General features: G+C 48.1%; 1 protein-coding gene across 1 annotated transcript in view; it reads left to right on the top strand.

Moving 5' to 3' along the window:
* LOC149343367 (uncharacterized) overlaps positions 1–14,607 on the top strand; it is a 331,497-nt gene that overhangs the window by 282,682 nt on the left and 34,208 nt on the right. Inside the window, exon 3 of the mRNA XM_089542378.1 lies at positions 8,894–8,988. Coding sequence (XP_089398504.1) covers positions 8,894–8,973 — 80 coding nt within the window. The 3' untranslated portion in view covers positions 8,974–8,988. The remainder of the gene's footprint in view (positions 1–8,893; positions 8,989–14,607) is intronic.

Genomic DNA, 14,607 nt, shown 5'->3' with positions numbered 1-14,607 from the left:
CGCGTTGCGTACCCCTGCGCCAGCACCGCCGGCACCCTACAGGCCCGCTCCTCTCGTCCGTCCTGCATCCCGACATCCAGCTCCGGCGGATGCGCCCGACACTCGACCGCCCGTTCGCAAAGCACACGTGTGGCGTACGCCGAACAATCTACCGCTGTGCTTCCACTGCGGCGAAGCCGGACACGTACTGCGCCACTGTCCATACCGTCAGATGGGCTTGCGCGGATTCTCACCGGATGCCCCTCGGCCGCGCTATGGTGAACGACCTCGGGACATCGACCAGTACCTCAGCGCCAACGTCCCACCTGCGTCCCCACCGCGACGCCAGTCCAGGTCGCCATCGCCGCGACAGTTTCCCCCAACCGGCGTACTTCCTTCAGGCAGTCCCCAAGTCCGCGCCGGGAAAACTGAGGACGGCGACTCTCGGAGGTAGAGCCGCCGTCGATGAGCACTACGACCAAGATCCTCCATTCGCCGATTCGATCAAACATTCCGACCTCCGATCCCCCGCACCGACCAGCAGTCCGACCACTTTCCGACGATCGCCGCAGTTTTCCTCCGACGCCCCCAATCGTCGCACCGAACGACCAACGAGTCCGACGACCTCCCGACGATCACAGAAGCTTACCTTCGACGCCGCACTTCGACGCACTGAACGACCCGTCAGTCCGACGATCCGTGATACGGCGCATTTCGTTGACGGTGAGCTTCTTTCCGCTGAGATACCGATCGCCGTTGACAACCACCATACGACTGCCCTTGTAGATACGGGCGCTAATTTTTGCGTTATGAGTCGTGGCCTTGCTACAATCCTACGCAAAGTCCTGACTCCTTGGCACGGCGCGCCGATAAGGACAGCCGGAGGACATGTGCTGACGCCGCTAGGAGTGTGCTCCGCCCGAGTCGAGATTCGCCACGTAACTTTCTCTTGTTGCTTTGCTGTGCTGGCGGAGTGCTCCAAGGACCTGATCCTCGGTCTTGATTTTCTTCGAGAAAACGGCGCAATCATCGACCTCCGTGACCTCATGGTGACTTTTTCGACCCAGCGCGCAGTTTCCGACGACTACACAGCAGACAGGCCAGTTTTCCGGGTATGCGATGACCATGTCACACTACCTCCACGCACCAGCATGTTTGTTACAGTGCACTGCGACAACCCGCCCGCCCTTCAAGGCCTCGCGGAAATGAATGTGAATTTATTGTTGAGCCTACAAGTCTGCGTCGCTCGTGGGGTCTTTTCCTTGAGTAATAACCGAACTGAACTGCTTTTAACGAACTTTAGTGCCGAATACCGCCATTTACCGCAAGGGGCCGCCATCGCCTACTTTGATGAAGTCGGCGAGCCCTCAGCCCACTGCACCCTATCGTTGCTCACCAAGAACCCTCCCGAGAGCACTGCCCATACCGTTCGAACTGACGTGAATCCTGCTTTACCTTTTGACCGGAAACGCCGCCTTCAAGCAATTCTTGACTCTTACCATGACTGCTTTGCTGTCACGTCCAAGGTGGGACAGACGTCAGTAGCAAAGCATCGCATTATAGTTGACCCCACCGAACGCCCTATCCGCCAACACCCCTACCGAGTGTCGACTAAGGAACGCGAGGCTATTCGGGCGCAAGTTGATGAAATGCTTCGCGATGATGTGATCCAACCGTCCACAAGCCCATGGGCCTCACCTGTTGTGCTGGTCACTAAAAAGGATGGAACACTCAGATTCTGCGTCGGCTACAGGAGGCTCAACAAAATTACAAAAAAAAACGTCTACCCACTGCCTCGAATCGACGACTCGTTCGACCGACTCCGCCATGCCCGCAACTTTTCATCGCTCGATCTACGCAGTGGCTATTGGCAGATCGAAGTCGATGAACGTGATCGTGAAAAGACGGCGTTCATTACTCCTGACGGCCTCTACGAATTTAAGGTCCTTCCCTTTGGTTTGTGCTCCGCCCCCGCGACCTTCCAAAGAATAATGGACACTGTCCTAGCCGGCCTCAAATGGAAGACGTGCCTCGTCTACCTTGACGACGTCGTCATTTTCTCTGCGACTTACGACGAGCATCTCAAGCGCTTGACGGCCGTCCTAAATGCCATCCGCGCGGCCGGCCTCTCACTAAAACCAGAAAAATTCCACTTTGCATTCCAACAGCTGAAGTTTCTGGGCTATGTCGTCAGCGCTGAGGGTATTAGCCCTGATCCAGAGAAGACGGCTGCCGTAGCTGTTTTCCCGACTCCTACTGATAAAAGTTCTGTTCGACGGTTTTTGGGCCTCTGTGCATATTACAGACGCTTTGTCCATGACTTCTCCCGGATAGCCGAACCACTGACTCGTCTAACAAAGGCCGACCAACCTTTCATCTGGGCCGACGAGCAGCAAAGGGCTTTCGAGGAGCTTCGCACACGCCTTCAAACAACGCCCGTACTTGGCCACTTCGACGAGGAGGCGGATACAGCATTGCATACCGACGCCAGTAACGTTGGCCTCGGAGCAGTTCTCGTTCAGTGGCAAGATGGTGCTGAGCGGGTCATTGCTTACGCCAGTCGCACCCTCTCTCGTGCCGAAGCGAATTATTCTACTACCGAAAAGGAGTGCCTTGCAATTGTCTGTGCGGTGACAAAATTTCGGCCGTATTTGTACGGTCGGCCGTTTAGAGCGGTCAGTGATCACCACTCTCTCTGCTGGCTAGCCAACCTTAAAGATCCTTCTGGCCGCTTAGCCCGCTGGAGTCTCCGCTTGCAGGAGTTCGACGTCACTATTGTGTACAAGTCTGACAAGAAACACAGTGACGCTGACTGTCTATCCCGAGCCCCTATCCCGTGTTCTTCACCTGAAATAGATGACTCCGTTTTTCTCGGCGCTCTCACGACGCCTGCTCTCGCTCAACAACAGCGAGATGACACCGAACTGCGGCCCCTCATCGATTACCTCGAGGGAGCCGTCTCATCGCCACCTCGCCTTTTTACGCGTGGCCTGTCGTCGTTCTCCTTGCGGGACGGCGTCCTTTAGAAGAAAAACTACGCTTCCACAGACATTCAGTACCTGCTGGTAGTCCCAACGCCGCTCCGTTCCGACATTTTGCAGGCATGCCACGACGAGCTTTCTGCCGGCCATCTCGGTTTCTCACGGACCTTGGCTCGCGTACGGCAAAAATACTACTGGCCCAAGCTTGCTGCTATTGTCCAGCGCTATGTTAAGACGTGCCGTGATTGCCAACGTCGGAAGACGCCGCCCGTCAAGCCGGCCGGTCTGCTGCAGCCTATTGGTCCTCCTCGAGTACCCTTTCACCAAGTCGGTATGGACTTGCTCGGGCCGTTTCCTACGTCATCTTTGGGCAACCGCTACATTATAGTCGCCACTGATTACCTCACCCGTTATTGTGAAACCAAAGCTCTTCCCAGCGGCACTTCTACTGATATTGCGAACTTTTTCATCTTTAACCTAGTCCTCCGTCATGGTGCCCCTGCGGTCGTTTTAACTGACCGAGGCACTACATTTACTTCAGCTCTCACCCAGGAAGTTATGCGGCTCAGTGGCACTTGTCATCGGAGAACAACAGCTTACCATCCTCAGACGAATGGCCTTACTGAGCGACTCAATAAGACCATCGCCGATGTGCTTTCAATGTACGTCGACGAAGACCATAAGAACTGGGACCAGGTACTACCGTATGCAACATTTGCGTATAATACCGCAGTCCAGGAAACGACCCGCTTCACCCCGTTTCGTTTGGTGTACGGTCGCGAAGCCGTTACCATGCTGGATGCAATGTTACTGCCCGATGTCGCCCTTCCATCAGTTGCCGGCGCTGACCAATTCGTCCAGCACGCTGAGGCCGCCCGTCAGCTTGCTCGAACGAGACTCCGGACGCAGCAGGTTAAAGACGCTCAACGCTATAACCTTCGTCACAGGGAGGTAATTTACAACCCTGGCGATAAAGTCTGGGTGTGGGTTCCTGTTCGCCAGCGGGGTCGCTCCGAGAAGCTTCTGCGCCGCTACTTCGGCCCGTACGAAGTGCTGCGCAAACTCAGCGACGTCACCTACGTAGTGATTCCGCAAGGAACTGTTCGTACGTCCCGACGGCAAACACTGTCGGAAGTCGTACACGTTGTCCGGATGAAGCCCTTCCACGCCCGCTAGGTCAAGCCTACGGTTCTGCTTGACCTCGCCACGCAGCATCGGGACGATGCTTTTTCCACCGGGTGGGGCAATGCCGCAATGCATTACTGGCGCCGCCTAGTAGTCGCGCTCAGGAGGCTGGCGCGCGCTCTTCTTCGCCCGTGAGCTCGCTCGCTAGTCGGTTAGCCGGCCGGGCCGTTTCCGCTGGCGCTTGGACGTTGTGGCAAATACAAACCTGCCTACCTGCTTCTGTGACAATATTGTTACGGGGAGATACTATTTACATTTATTTACAAGCGGTAGGTGAATAGTTCCTAGCGGCGAGCATCAGGAAGCACCAACGTCAGCAGGAAGCACCAACAACCTCTTCTTCTTCGTGCGACCCTTTCACGCGGGAGGCCACGTCGACTTCCACTTCCTCTTCGTCGTACCAATATGAAACTTTTGGATCCTTTCGTATCACCATTAGAAATGCATGCACTCACATTCAATGATGATAAAGGTTTCTTTTCCCAATTCTTAATGTCTTCGCCATTTCTTTTTTATTTTTTTTTATTTGATACTTCAAAGGCCCCTGGTATGGGTCATTACACGAGGGATGGGCATGGCAGTTAAACAAAAATGGTCTTGATAGCGTTCTTAAAATGGATGGCGTTGATGTGATGCACGGCATCCTGTGGTAGGTCATTCCAGTCCCGGGATGACGTGACGAAAAAAGATCGGGAATGGGCGGTAGTTCTTGCGGTGGGGGCGTAGACGGCCTTATGGTGGTTAATACGGCTTGAGAGGTGATAAGCACGTGATATGACTGATTCTCCTAAAGATGAATGATGAATGAAGGCACAGTCGAGAAATTTTTTATCGCGTTTCAAGGATCGCGTTGCCTCTAGATTTTAAAGCAGACACACTAGTGTAGTATGAATAATCAGAATAAATGAAGCGGATATCCCGATTTTGTATTTTTTGAAAGTTTAAAGAGAGGTTAGACTGGTGATTATCCCATATTGCTGAAGCATATTCCACTTTAGGACGGACAAAAGTTATGTATGCGTATGATTTGATGGATGGGGTGGCAAATCGTAGATTGCGGTGTATAAAACGATTAGCATCGTTAGCGATGTTCATGATATAAGATGACCTTGTTACGCTTTGCGTTACTGTAATACCCAAGTACTTACAGGAACAGACGGACGACACTTCTGAACCGAAAAGAGTGTATTTAGAAGGAGTACGCATCTGCCGACGATGGAACGAAATCAAACATGTTTTGGAAATATTGACAGACATTAACCAACGTTTGCACCAAGTTTGGATTCGGTTAAGATCACGTTGAAGAATGCCAGCGTCAGTACTGTTAGTGATAGGGGGTAAGTTACACAATTGTCAGCAAATAAGCTGATGGTAGAGGAAATACTAGATGGAAGATCGTTAATATATATGAGGAAAAGCAAAGGTCCTAGGACTGTACCTTGGGGAACACCTGAAATGACCGCGCTACCTGGAGAAAAATAATTGTTAGCATATACAACTCTGTTACAAAGCCACAAAGTTACAAAGCCATTCCAGTACTAACGGATTAAGAGTTAGACACGATATCTTTAGTAGCAGTCTTTTATGCGGTACTTTATCGAAAGGTTTTTCGAAATCTAGGAAGAGAGTGTCAGTAGGAACATTTCGGTCAAGGTTGGAGCTTAGGTCACTAATAAAGAGAGCTAATTGAGAGTAACATGAACGTCCTTTCAAAAAGCCATGCTGGTTACTATGGAAGAATTTTACGGAGACAAGGAATTTGGCTATGAGCGAATAATGAATATGTTCCATCAGTTGTGAGGGTAATGGTGCCGTCATTTTTGCCTGAAACAGGTGAGCCCTTTTTGGGGACTGGAATAACCTTATCAACTTTCCAATTTTGTGGAAAGACACCTCTTGATATGGAATGCTGAAAGACGTGGCACAATATTACACTTACAGTGTTTTAGTATTTTTTAGGATTTCAGATTTTATGGCATCAACACCAGATGAAGATGTAAGTTTCAATGATTCAAAGAGTTTGATGATGCCATTAGCATCAAATGTAATTTGTGGTATAGCTGGGTGGCCGAGGGCTGGGAAATCCGGTAAGTCACCGACAGGTTCTTCTGTAAAAACTGAAAAAAAAAAGTTATTATGACAGTGGCTAGATTCGTGTTTCGGGATATGGTTGTTGTCGTCGTCATGTAATATTGGAGGCTTAGGATGTGATGGGTTTATTGTTTTCCAGAACTTGCGGGGGTTTTTGTGCTACATGGAAGGTAGGAAAGACAAGAAAAATGTACGTTTAGTTTTGCGTGATAAAGATAAGCATGTTTGTTTCTGCAGAATAATATCTCTGCCATGCACATGCGGTGTCAAAGCGTTGTGCGGATCGAAAAAATCTTTTCTTTTTGTTTGTGAGGTGTTTCAGCTGTTTCTTGAACCATAGTGACGACGGTTTTCCGGTGATGATGATAGTAGAGAAGTGTTTATCTAAAAGTCAATGCATCTCGTTTCTGAAAAGGGACCAGTTATCTTCGATTGATGGCTCTGAAAAATCTCGGAGAAACCACATGCAGAAATCAGCGAGTTCAGAATTAATGGCTGCATAGTTGCCTCTGTCGTATAGAGTTAATGTTTTTAGTGTTTTTTGTGCGTGACAATTGGCAGGAGTACGTGGACTGTATTACGGAATGATCACTGAGTCCCGGTAAATGAAGAAGCGGCGGGATATTATCAGGTTGAGAAGTTAATACGAGGCCGAGTATGTTGGAGGAATGATTCCTTTGTGTTGTCGGGTTTGATACCAGCTGGGACATACCAAAGGTTAGACACGTGTTGACAAAATCTCTTTCAATGTTATCTTTACTTGTAGAGGTGGAAAGGTCGGACCAGTTTATTGCAGGAAAGTTAAAGTCCCCGAAAAGAACAATGGGAGTACGTTGCTGAGCCGTGGTTATCACGCGAAGTGCTTCGTGAAAATTAGCAACAAAAGAATCGTTAAATCAGGTGGACGATAGCAAACGCCAATGATTACGGGAGGAAATGAAGCGTGGCACTCAATGAACAATATTTCTAGAGGGGATGAAGTTTTAATTTCAGAACAACGGAGCCAATCATGGATTCCTATTAGCATGCCTCCTCCCAGTCTATTTTTTCTGCCGCGACGGAAAATATTGTAGTTAGGGAAAACGGAAAATATTTCATAGTTATGTATGGCTGATGTTAGCAGAGTTTCAGTGAGTATGATTATGTCGCTATCTATTATGCGCGTAAGACTTTCAAGGGCGTCAAGTTTGGGCAGGAGGCTTCGGATATTACTGTAAAGGAAGGACAAGGAGCAGAGCTTCGGACTGACAGGAGGTATATGCAGTAGCTATGGCGTGCGGACGGGAGAGGGCGTGCGGACGGAGGGGGGCGGGGGGTGGCGGTGAACGACTCTCTGTGAGGAATCGTCGAAAATATAGACTGTTATTAATGATTAATTTATTATGGTGGAGTTTAGTAGTCTTCCGAGATTCTGTAGTCACTGTTTTTTAGTTTCTTAGAGCAAGAAAGAACACTGCTTTTTAGTTTCTTAGAGCAAGAAAGAACTTTTTCTCTAGTTTTGAAGTGAGCGAATTTAACTATGATGGGCCGTTTCTTGTCGCTTTGAAACTTTCCAAAGCCTGTGCGCTCTTTCAACATGCATGGAGCTGACTGTGACGTCGAGGTTGTCGCTGCATAACTCCGTAACTAACTTTTCAGACTCGGCCCATGTTTCGTTGTCAGTGTCTGACAAGCCGAAAAATAATAAATTGTTTCTGCATGATCTATCGTCAAAATAAGCCATTTTGGAAGATAGATTTGCAACTTCACCTGAATTTTGCTCCGCAAGCGTTAGCACATTGCTAATACCTTCCCGAATTGCTGCAAAGAATGCACATTTTTCTTCAATTTTGACAAGTCTTGTTCTAACTTCTTCGAATGTTTTATCATTCTGGGATAATTTTGAACGAATGCTATTCATTTCGCCTAACAAACAAAGCTGCTTGCCCAGTACGTATTTCGTTCAAGGCCTGCATTATTTCATCTGATGCATCAGTAGAGCAGGGGTTAGGTCCGTTTAGGTCCTCGACGTCACCTGCCAAGATTAGTAATTGATGAATGACACTGATATTGTCATAAGCAATCGCTAAACAACACTGTGGGCTTGGCAGCACAAGCAAGGCAGCATGACTGGTACGGTTTGCAAATAGTGGGTAGCGGTAATTTACCAGCGCAACAAAGAGGCGACGCAGGTGAGCGAACGTGGGCATCGCTGCTGTGATGCCAAGCCCATAAAAGGTGGCGGGTAGTGGATTGGTCCTTTTATGCCATTCATGGGTTGCTGACGTAGTAGCACGTAGGCCGATAATCGATGTTGAGAGGGGAGGGAGGGGTTCGAGGCGCGCAGGCGCCACGTTCAGCTATATAGAGTCGTTGCTGATGCAACAGACCAAGACAGGCCACACAGACAGCTAGAGGGGACCGGGGGCACTAGGAGTGTTGAGCTGGGTCAGGCTCCTTCCCACTGGAAAAGATTTCCTTTATCTTTTTCCTGAATCCATCTGAATCTGTGAAAAACTACTAACTTCGAGGAGTTAGGGTGATGGAATAGGACGATGATAGCTGAACTAGTACGATGAGCGATTCGAATGTTCATTTTTATATGTGCTGTCATTTCAAGCTTGTTGCATAAATCTTGCATAGAAGACCCCTTATACGTGCGACATTTCTTTTTGCAGACCATTACGCTGATATACTGCGCACCGGCTTCACGTTGCCGCAAACCCAGGCCTCGTACTTCCGAAGTGAACCCAACTGACCCGCGCACACCATGGTAATAACATCATACAGTGCATTCGCCTGTAGGTAGACTGGAGATGACTGCTCACAAACGATTCAAATGCCATCGCACATAAGGCAAAGAATATTTTACTCGTGATAAAGACAGCCGGTCTGCCTCTAATCACGAGATTATATAATACACCTTCTCCCGCAAAATGCAGAATTTCCAGAATGAGGAGTCGCAGTTGTGGCTTTTCCAGCGCTTGCTTTGGTCACGCGGCTGATTGAGACACTGCTATTTATTGTTACCGAAGGTAGAAATGGCGCTGAAATACTCGACTAACCAGAATAGGTGATGTTTAACTTCGCATTCCTTTCTGAACGTCTAATTAATCACCCGCCACACATCACCAATGATTGTAGAGTTCAAGACGGTAGCTGAGCGTGTAAAGTAAAAGATAACATTTCGAAGACCGTGTTGTTTTCTCCTTGTAATCTTTCTCCTGAGTGGCTTTTAGCTTTTGATTCGCATAGGTTTTCACTCGTGTCAGAGCATACTTTAGCCAGCACATATACAAGGAGCGTGCTCTAAGCGTATTACTCTTTGCGCATGACGCTTCCTTTTTCCATTGAAAGTGCGGAAAACTTCCGAAAGAGCTTTCCCAAACCGTCTAAGTCTTTTGCTTCCTACTCCGCATATCATTTAAGGCTCTACTAGCGAGTCTAGAGCCGTGCGCTGTGCGTTTTTATGTAGGGACGTCACGTTTCCCGGAAGCATAAGTGGCTGTGGGCGGAGGGTAAAATTTATTAAACGTGACACTTCCGCGTATCCTAGGGAATACGCTCTTGTCTACAGGTTTTTTTTTTTTTATGCAGTCCAAAGCCCAAATGGCATGTTAAGCAGGGGATGCGCTCCATCAATCTTCTTGGTCATATAGTGGAGAAATTCTCTTACACGATTTACCACGGTGATCGTAAAATACCCTATTTCCTGAGCTTCGATGCTATATAAACAATGTTTACAAAGTTGGCAATTAAAAAGTACACTATAAAAAACAACCGCCATCATTACTTTCTGCAGCCGTTTTTGTTTAACCATGACGTCCGCCACCAGCTAAAGTTCTTCGAGTTCCGTGATGGCGCTCGACTAAGACGAGCCAGCTAGCACCAGGAATAAAGGGCATTCAAGGCTAAAGCCATTGTGCAATTCATGTTAGAGCTCAGCCAATGAGCCGTCAGATGCTTTTAACCAAACAAGAAAGCGCCCTGACGCTCTCCGTCTTCTCGCTCGATGGTTCGTGTTGTCTCTACGACAGCTCGATTTGCGTTCCTTACATGCCAGGAAAGCAGGAATCCGACATGAGGTCATTGACTGCGGCTCGGGAACGCCCGTCAGCCGTGCGTGCCAATGTTCAGACCAAGAATTACGGCCTGTCTTTTGGTGTCTGACCTTGCTCCGTAATGAAGACAGCGATTAGAGCCCGAGAGAAAAGGTCAAAGAACGAGACAGATTTCAATAAACTCGAAGGTAACAAAAGAGAGGCGAGTTGTTTGGAAAACTGAGTGCTGACATTGTTGATTGTACATCAAGCACTGGAATTAGAGTGGGCTGCAATGTTGTCCGTTACATATTCATACAAAAAAAATGATTTTCCCGACAAGAGGAAGATTTATTTCAGAAGTCAACAAAACGCAACGGGTCCATTTGCTGCAACAAGACGGTCTTTCAACCCGTCGGGAGAAGTTCTAGCAGCCATTAATTGTTTAGCAGTTTCACATGCATGGCTTTGCTTTTGTAATGCTCTGAGTTCAACTGCGGGAACCGCTGGCATGTCACAATGAGTATTAGTGCCGTTATCATTGCGGTGAGGTTATGACGACCACTGTTGCTGGAGAGGTGGCGGTATGAAAGTAAAAATCAAATTGTGGGATTTCGCACTGTGGTATTTATATGCACCTGTGGTATTTATATAAATGATGGGTTAGCCTTACAGGGGTCGGTTGCCGAGTCAATTAATGGGGTCATAAATTCTCTTCATTGCTTTTTTTATGGGCCATCATTTTCAAGAGTTAAGGCGTCGTACCCTTTTTAGACACTGCAAAACCTATTACAGCGGTGATCAGCGTCACGCTGTTATTAAGTTGCCCACAATAACTTCTAGTGCCTATAACGAGGGCATCATAAAAACGAAGGCCTGCGTGGCAAGTACGCCGTACGCCATACTCAGCCGGCGGATTTGGTGCTCAGCCTGACTATTGGTGACGTAGCGCCTAGTCGATGTCGCTTGCTTGCTTTTGGCTTTTCTTCACAGCCTAGTTCCAGCAAAGCCACTGTATGTCGCACAAACCTCGCAAAAACTCCGGAGCACGCAATGGAAAGCATACCTAACACATCGGGATCCGACCAGGTGCCTACCAGTGGTAATTCCAAATCTGCTGAGACCTACGCAACAACAATATGGTCTTGCCGAAATCGCGAGGAAGACAGTTCTACTAGCTGCAACACTGCAGTGAAAAGAAATCGCCTTCAACGATTGCGAGCCTATGCACAGACCGATGGCAGACGACCGGCAGCGGGGAAAGTTGAAATGCAGCGAAGCTTCTTTATTTCCCTTTGTGCAATCATGCGAGCTGCTTGGTTCGCAACTCGGAGTTCCGTGAGAGATTGAGTTTTCGGGCCCGATAGCGAGCGGTCTGGTTGGTACTGTGATCAACTTTCGTGCGATTCTTTGCTTACTCCTTCGTTCGATATGTTCTGTCGCATACTCGTCGCATTTTGCTCGGCATAGAATCTGTGAGATATTCGTTGGGGTTGGAGATGCACTGGCCTATCGACTGACCAGTTGGGTTGGCCAGAAGTGAAGCATGAGAGGTCTTTGTTATGCCTGTGGCATACAAGTCTGAAACAGTGATACCATGTGTGTGGCATTTCTAAGGCGAAAGCTTTTAATGGCGAAAGCTGTAAAGAATGCATGAAGCCTCATAGCATCAAAAGGACATTGAAAACTCAGAAGAATCGCATGTGTATGCATTGATAAAGGAGGAGGATATTAGTAGCCTTGCGGCAAAGAATAATCAATGCTGGTAAGTTCAGAAAGCCATAATACACTATGGAAATATTGGGGGACAGCCTTCCGCCCCGCAGCACTCCCACTCCGCGGATGCAGCGTTCCCACTCGTAAGCCGCGGAGGGGTTCGTGCTCGAGGGAACAAAGGGAGGGACGACAAAGCGTGAGCACTCATATGCTATTTATTACATTTGCAATTAATACACAGAGCAAGTCAGCTAGATACAGACCATGAAAGAGGCATTCCTCGGAAATAGAAGGAGGTATCGGCGGGCGAACGTTTGTACGCGTTGGCTGTGGCGGCCGCGTCTTCCCATGCTCGCCGCATTCTTGAGGCAAAGCCATCCCCGAGCACTTGCTGGGAGAGATGACGAGAGCGTGCGTTTGCTACGCTCGCTTCGCTGCCTGGAACAAGAAGCCCGGCTGCAAGGCATGACGCATCCTCTATGCGTCTGCCGCGGAAGGTGACGAGAGCGTGCGGCTGAAACCGCTCTCGACGCTGGCCGGATCCCGAAGAGAGCCTGTCAGCGGCTCCGCGGTGTTCCGCGTAACTTTCGAGGTGGCGCTCCTGTCGCTACTTCCGCTTCCCCCATGAGGGAGGTTTCTTCGTCGCCCAGCTGGTGCTGTCCTGACGCACGATGATGAAGATGGTCGGCCGCGTCGAAACGAAGGGGGGTGGGACCTTTTTTCCACAACTCTGGCCTAGAATAATGAAGGGGCAAATAATAAGCCAGTGGTGCCAAAGAAACAGGGGCTTCGGAGTTAACCACTGAAGCTCGAAAGCGTTACAAGCAATGTAAAATGAAATGGACCGTGTGGTGCTCAGGAATGGTACGGTTTGGTATGGCGTAATTCATAAATGAAGCCAAGAAAAGTGACGCAGTTAGTTGCGGCTGCTCACCGCGAGTAAACAACACGTTTTCACGGAGTAGCATTGGCAAGCAATGAGCCTAAAAGCTGGAAAGGAACATCTCACTAACCTCCCATTTGCTAATGAGAAATCTGTATGAAGTAACTCAGTTAAGTAATTGCTGCTCATCTGCACAAATGAGCAAAAAGTTCGCCTATGCTACGCGTGTATTGAGTCCGCTGATTGCGATGAAGCTTTTGACTAAACAGAAATATCGGAAGTCATGCAGGAAATGTGTTACCCAATAATGGTAGGGCATATGTGAATATCCCAGGAAAGGCCTGCACGGACTACACAGCAACCGTAATCCTGCACAGGAAGCTTGATGTAGCAACAATTAGGAAGGGTGTGGTGAAAGGAGACGCGATACTCACTTCCATGTAAATTCCTGTACACATCGGATATTTACAGGAATTAAACTCGGAGAGCTGGATTATGAAGAGTTGGGGACAGAGGTCAATGAAGAATGCCATAGTAGTCGCCCCGTTTTCTGAAGACATTGTCTTGCAAAAGAATACGACTCTCGAACTGCAAACCGAGTGGACGAAGCATTTGAAACGCGAATTAGTGAGTATAAAAATGATTACGAAGAAATATAACATAATTTTCGATAACCTCAACAGGCTACAACTCCTTACGATGGGCAGTGATTTATAGAAGTTCTGAGAAAATACACCCGCTTATCGCAGGAAGGAATCGTTCCCCTTAACCATGATATTGAAGTGAATACTAAAATAAAAATTATATTCTATGCCTTTTGCAGACGCTCTGCGATCATGACTAGAAGCTTCCCATTATCCCTAAAGAGGAACCAATACAAAAGTTGGAACTTGCATGTGCTCACCTGAGGGTCGGAAATTTGGAGACTAACAAACATGTTTAAATTAACATGAGGGCTGCGCTGCTACCTTCGGAAAGGAAAGTGATAAGTATAAAGGGACAGCAAGAGATCACAGTTTCTCAGAGAAAGAAATTGAGTTAATGGCATCCTAGTTGAAACTGAGACGAAATCTTTGTGGGCAGTGCATGCAATGAGAGGAGGAGATAAATCACACCTGCTTAAGGAAACAAGCTCGATTTCGAGGGAAGGCAAATATAACAGGCAGTGACCGAGAGTGAGATTAGCGAAAAATATTGGGAAGGTTGAGTGTAAAAGGAGGCCGCACCACGTGCTGGACAGGGTTTAATTGGACATTTATTGGAGAGGATTCTGCTTTGCACAGTAAATTTGTGGCTTGTGGCGGTGATTGTAATATTGATTAGTAAAAGTGAACGCTGGGTCTAAAGTTAAACCAAAGAAGACTAAAGGAACATCAGTTTAAGTGGCAATTATATGCAGCGAGCTAAGTTGAGAATGAAGGAAGAAAGAACATTCTTGTTATTTTTCTTATTTTTTACCTTTATTAGACAAAATTGCACATCATTCGCAGCAGACTGCATGAACGGAAGACCAATGTCACGCTGGTCCCTCCGCAATGCCCACATGACACTTCTGCGTCTGACTGATGGAGGCTTCCCTGGTCAGTACCGCTCTCGACAGGCAGCGATGGCTGCTCCAGAGGGCAGCCTAGTAGCCTCTTAGTCTAGGCTCTTTGGGTGAGAAATCTGGCCAGAAAATTAGGCGGCTTTTTTAAGGCGAGAGCCTTTAACGCCTCATCGTTGTCGTCAGAAGGTTGTTAGCAGAGGTGTCACA

This window comes from Amblyomma mixtum, chromosome 5, assembly GCF_055824585.1.
Source record: "Amblyomma mixtum isolate Tamu chromosome 5, ASM5582458v1, whole genome shotgun sequence".
Classification (NCBI taxonomy): Eukaryota; Metazoa; Arthropoda; class Arachnida; order Ixodida; family Ixodidae; genus Amblyomma; species Amblyomma mixtum.
This window is presented reverse-complemented; position numbering and strand designations above follow the sequence as displayed.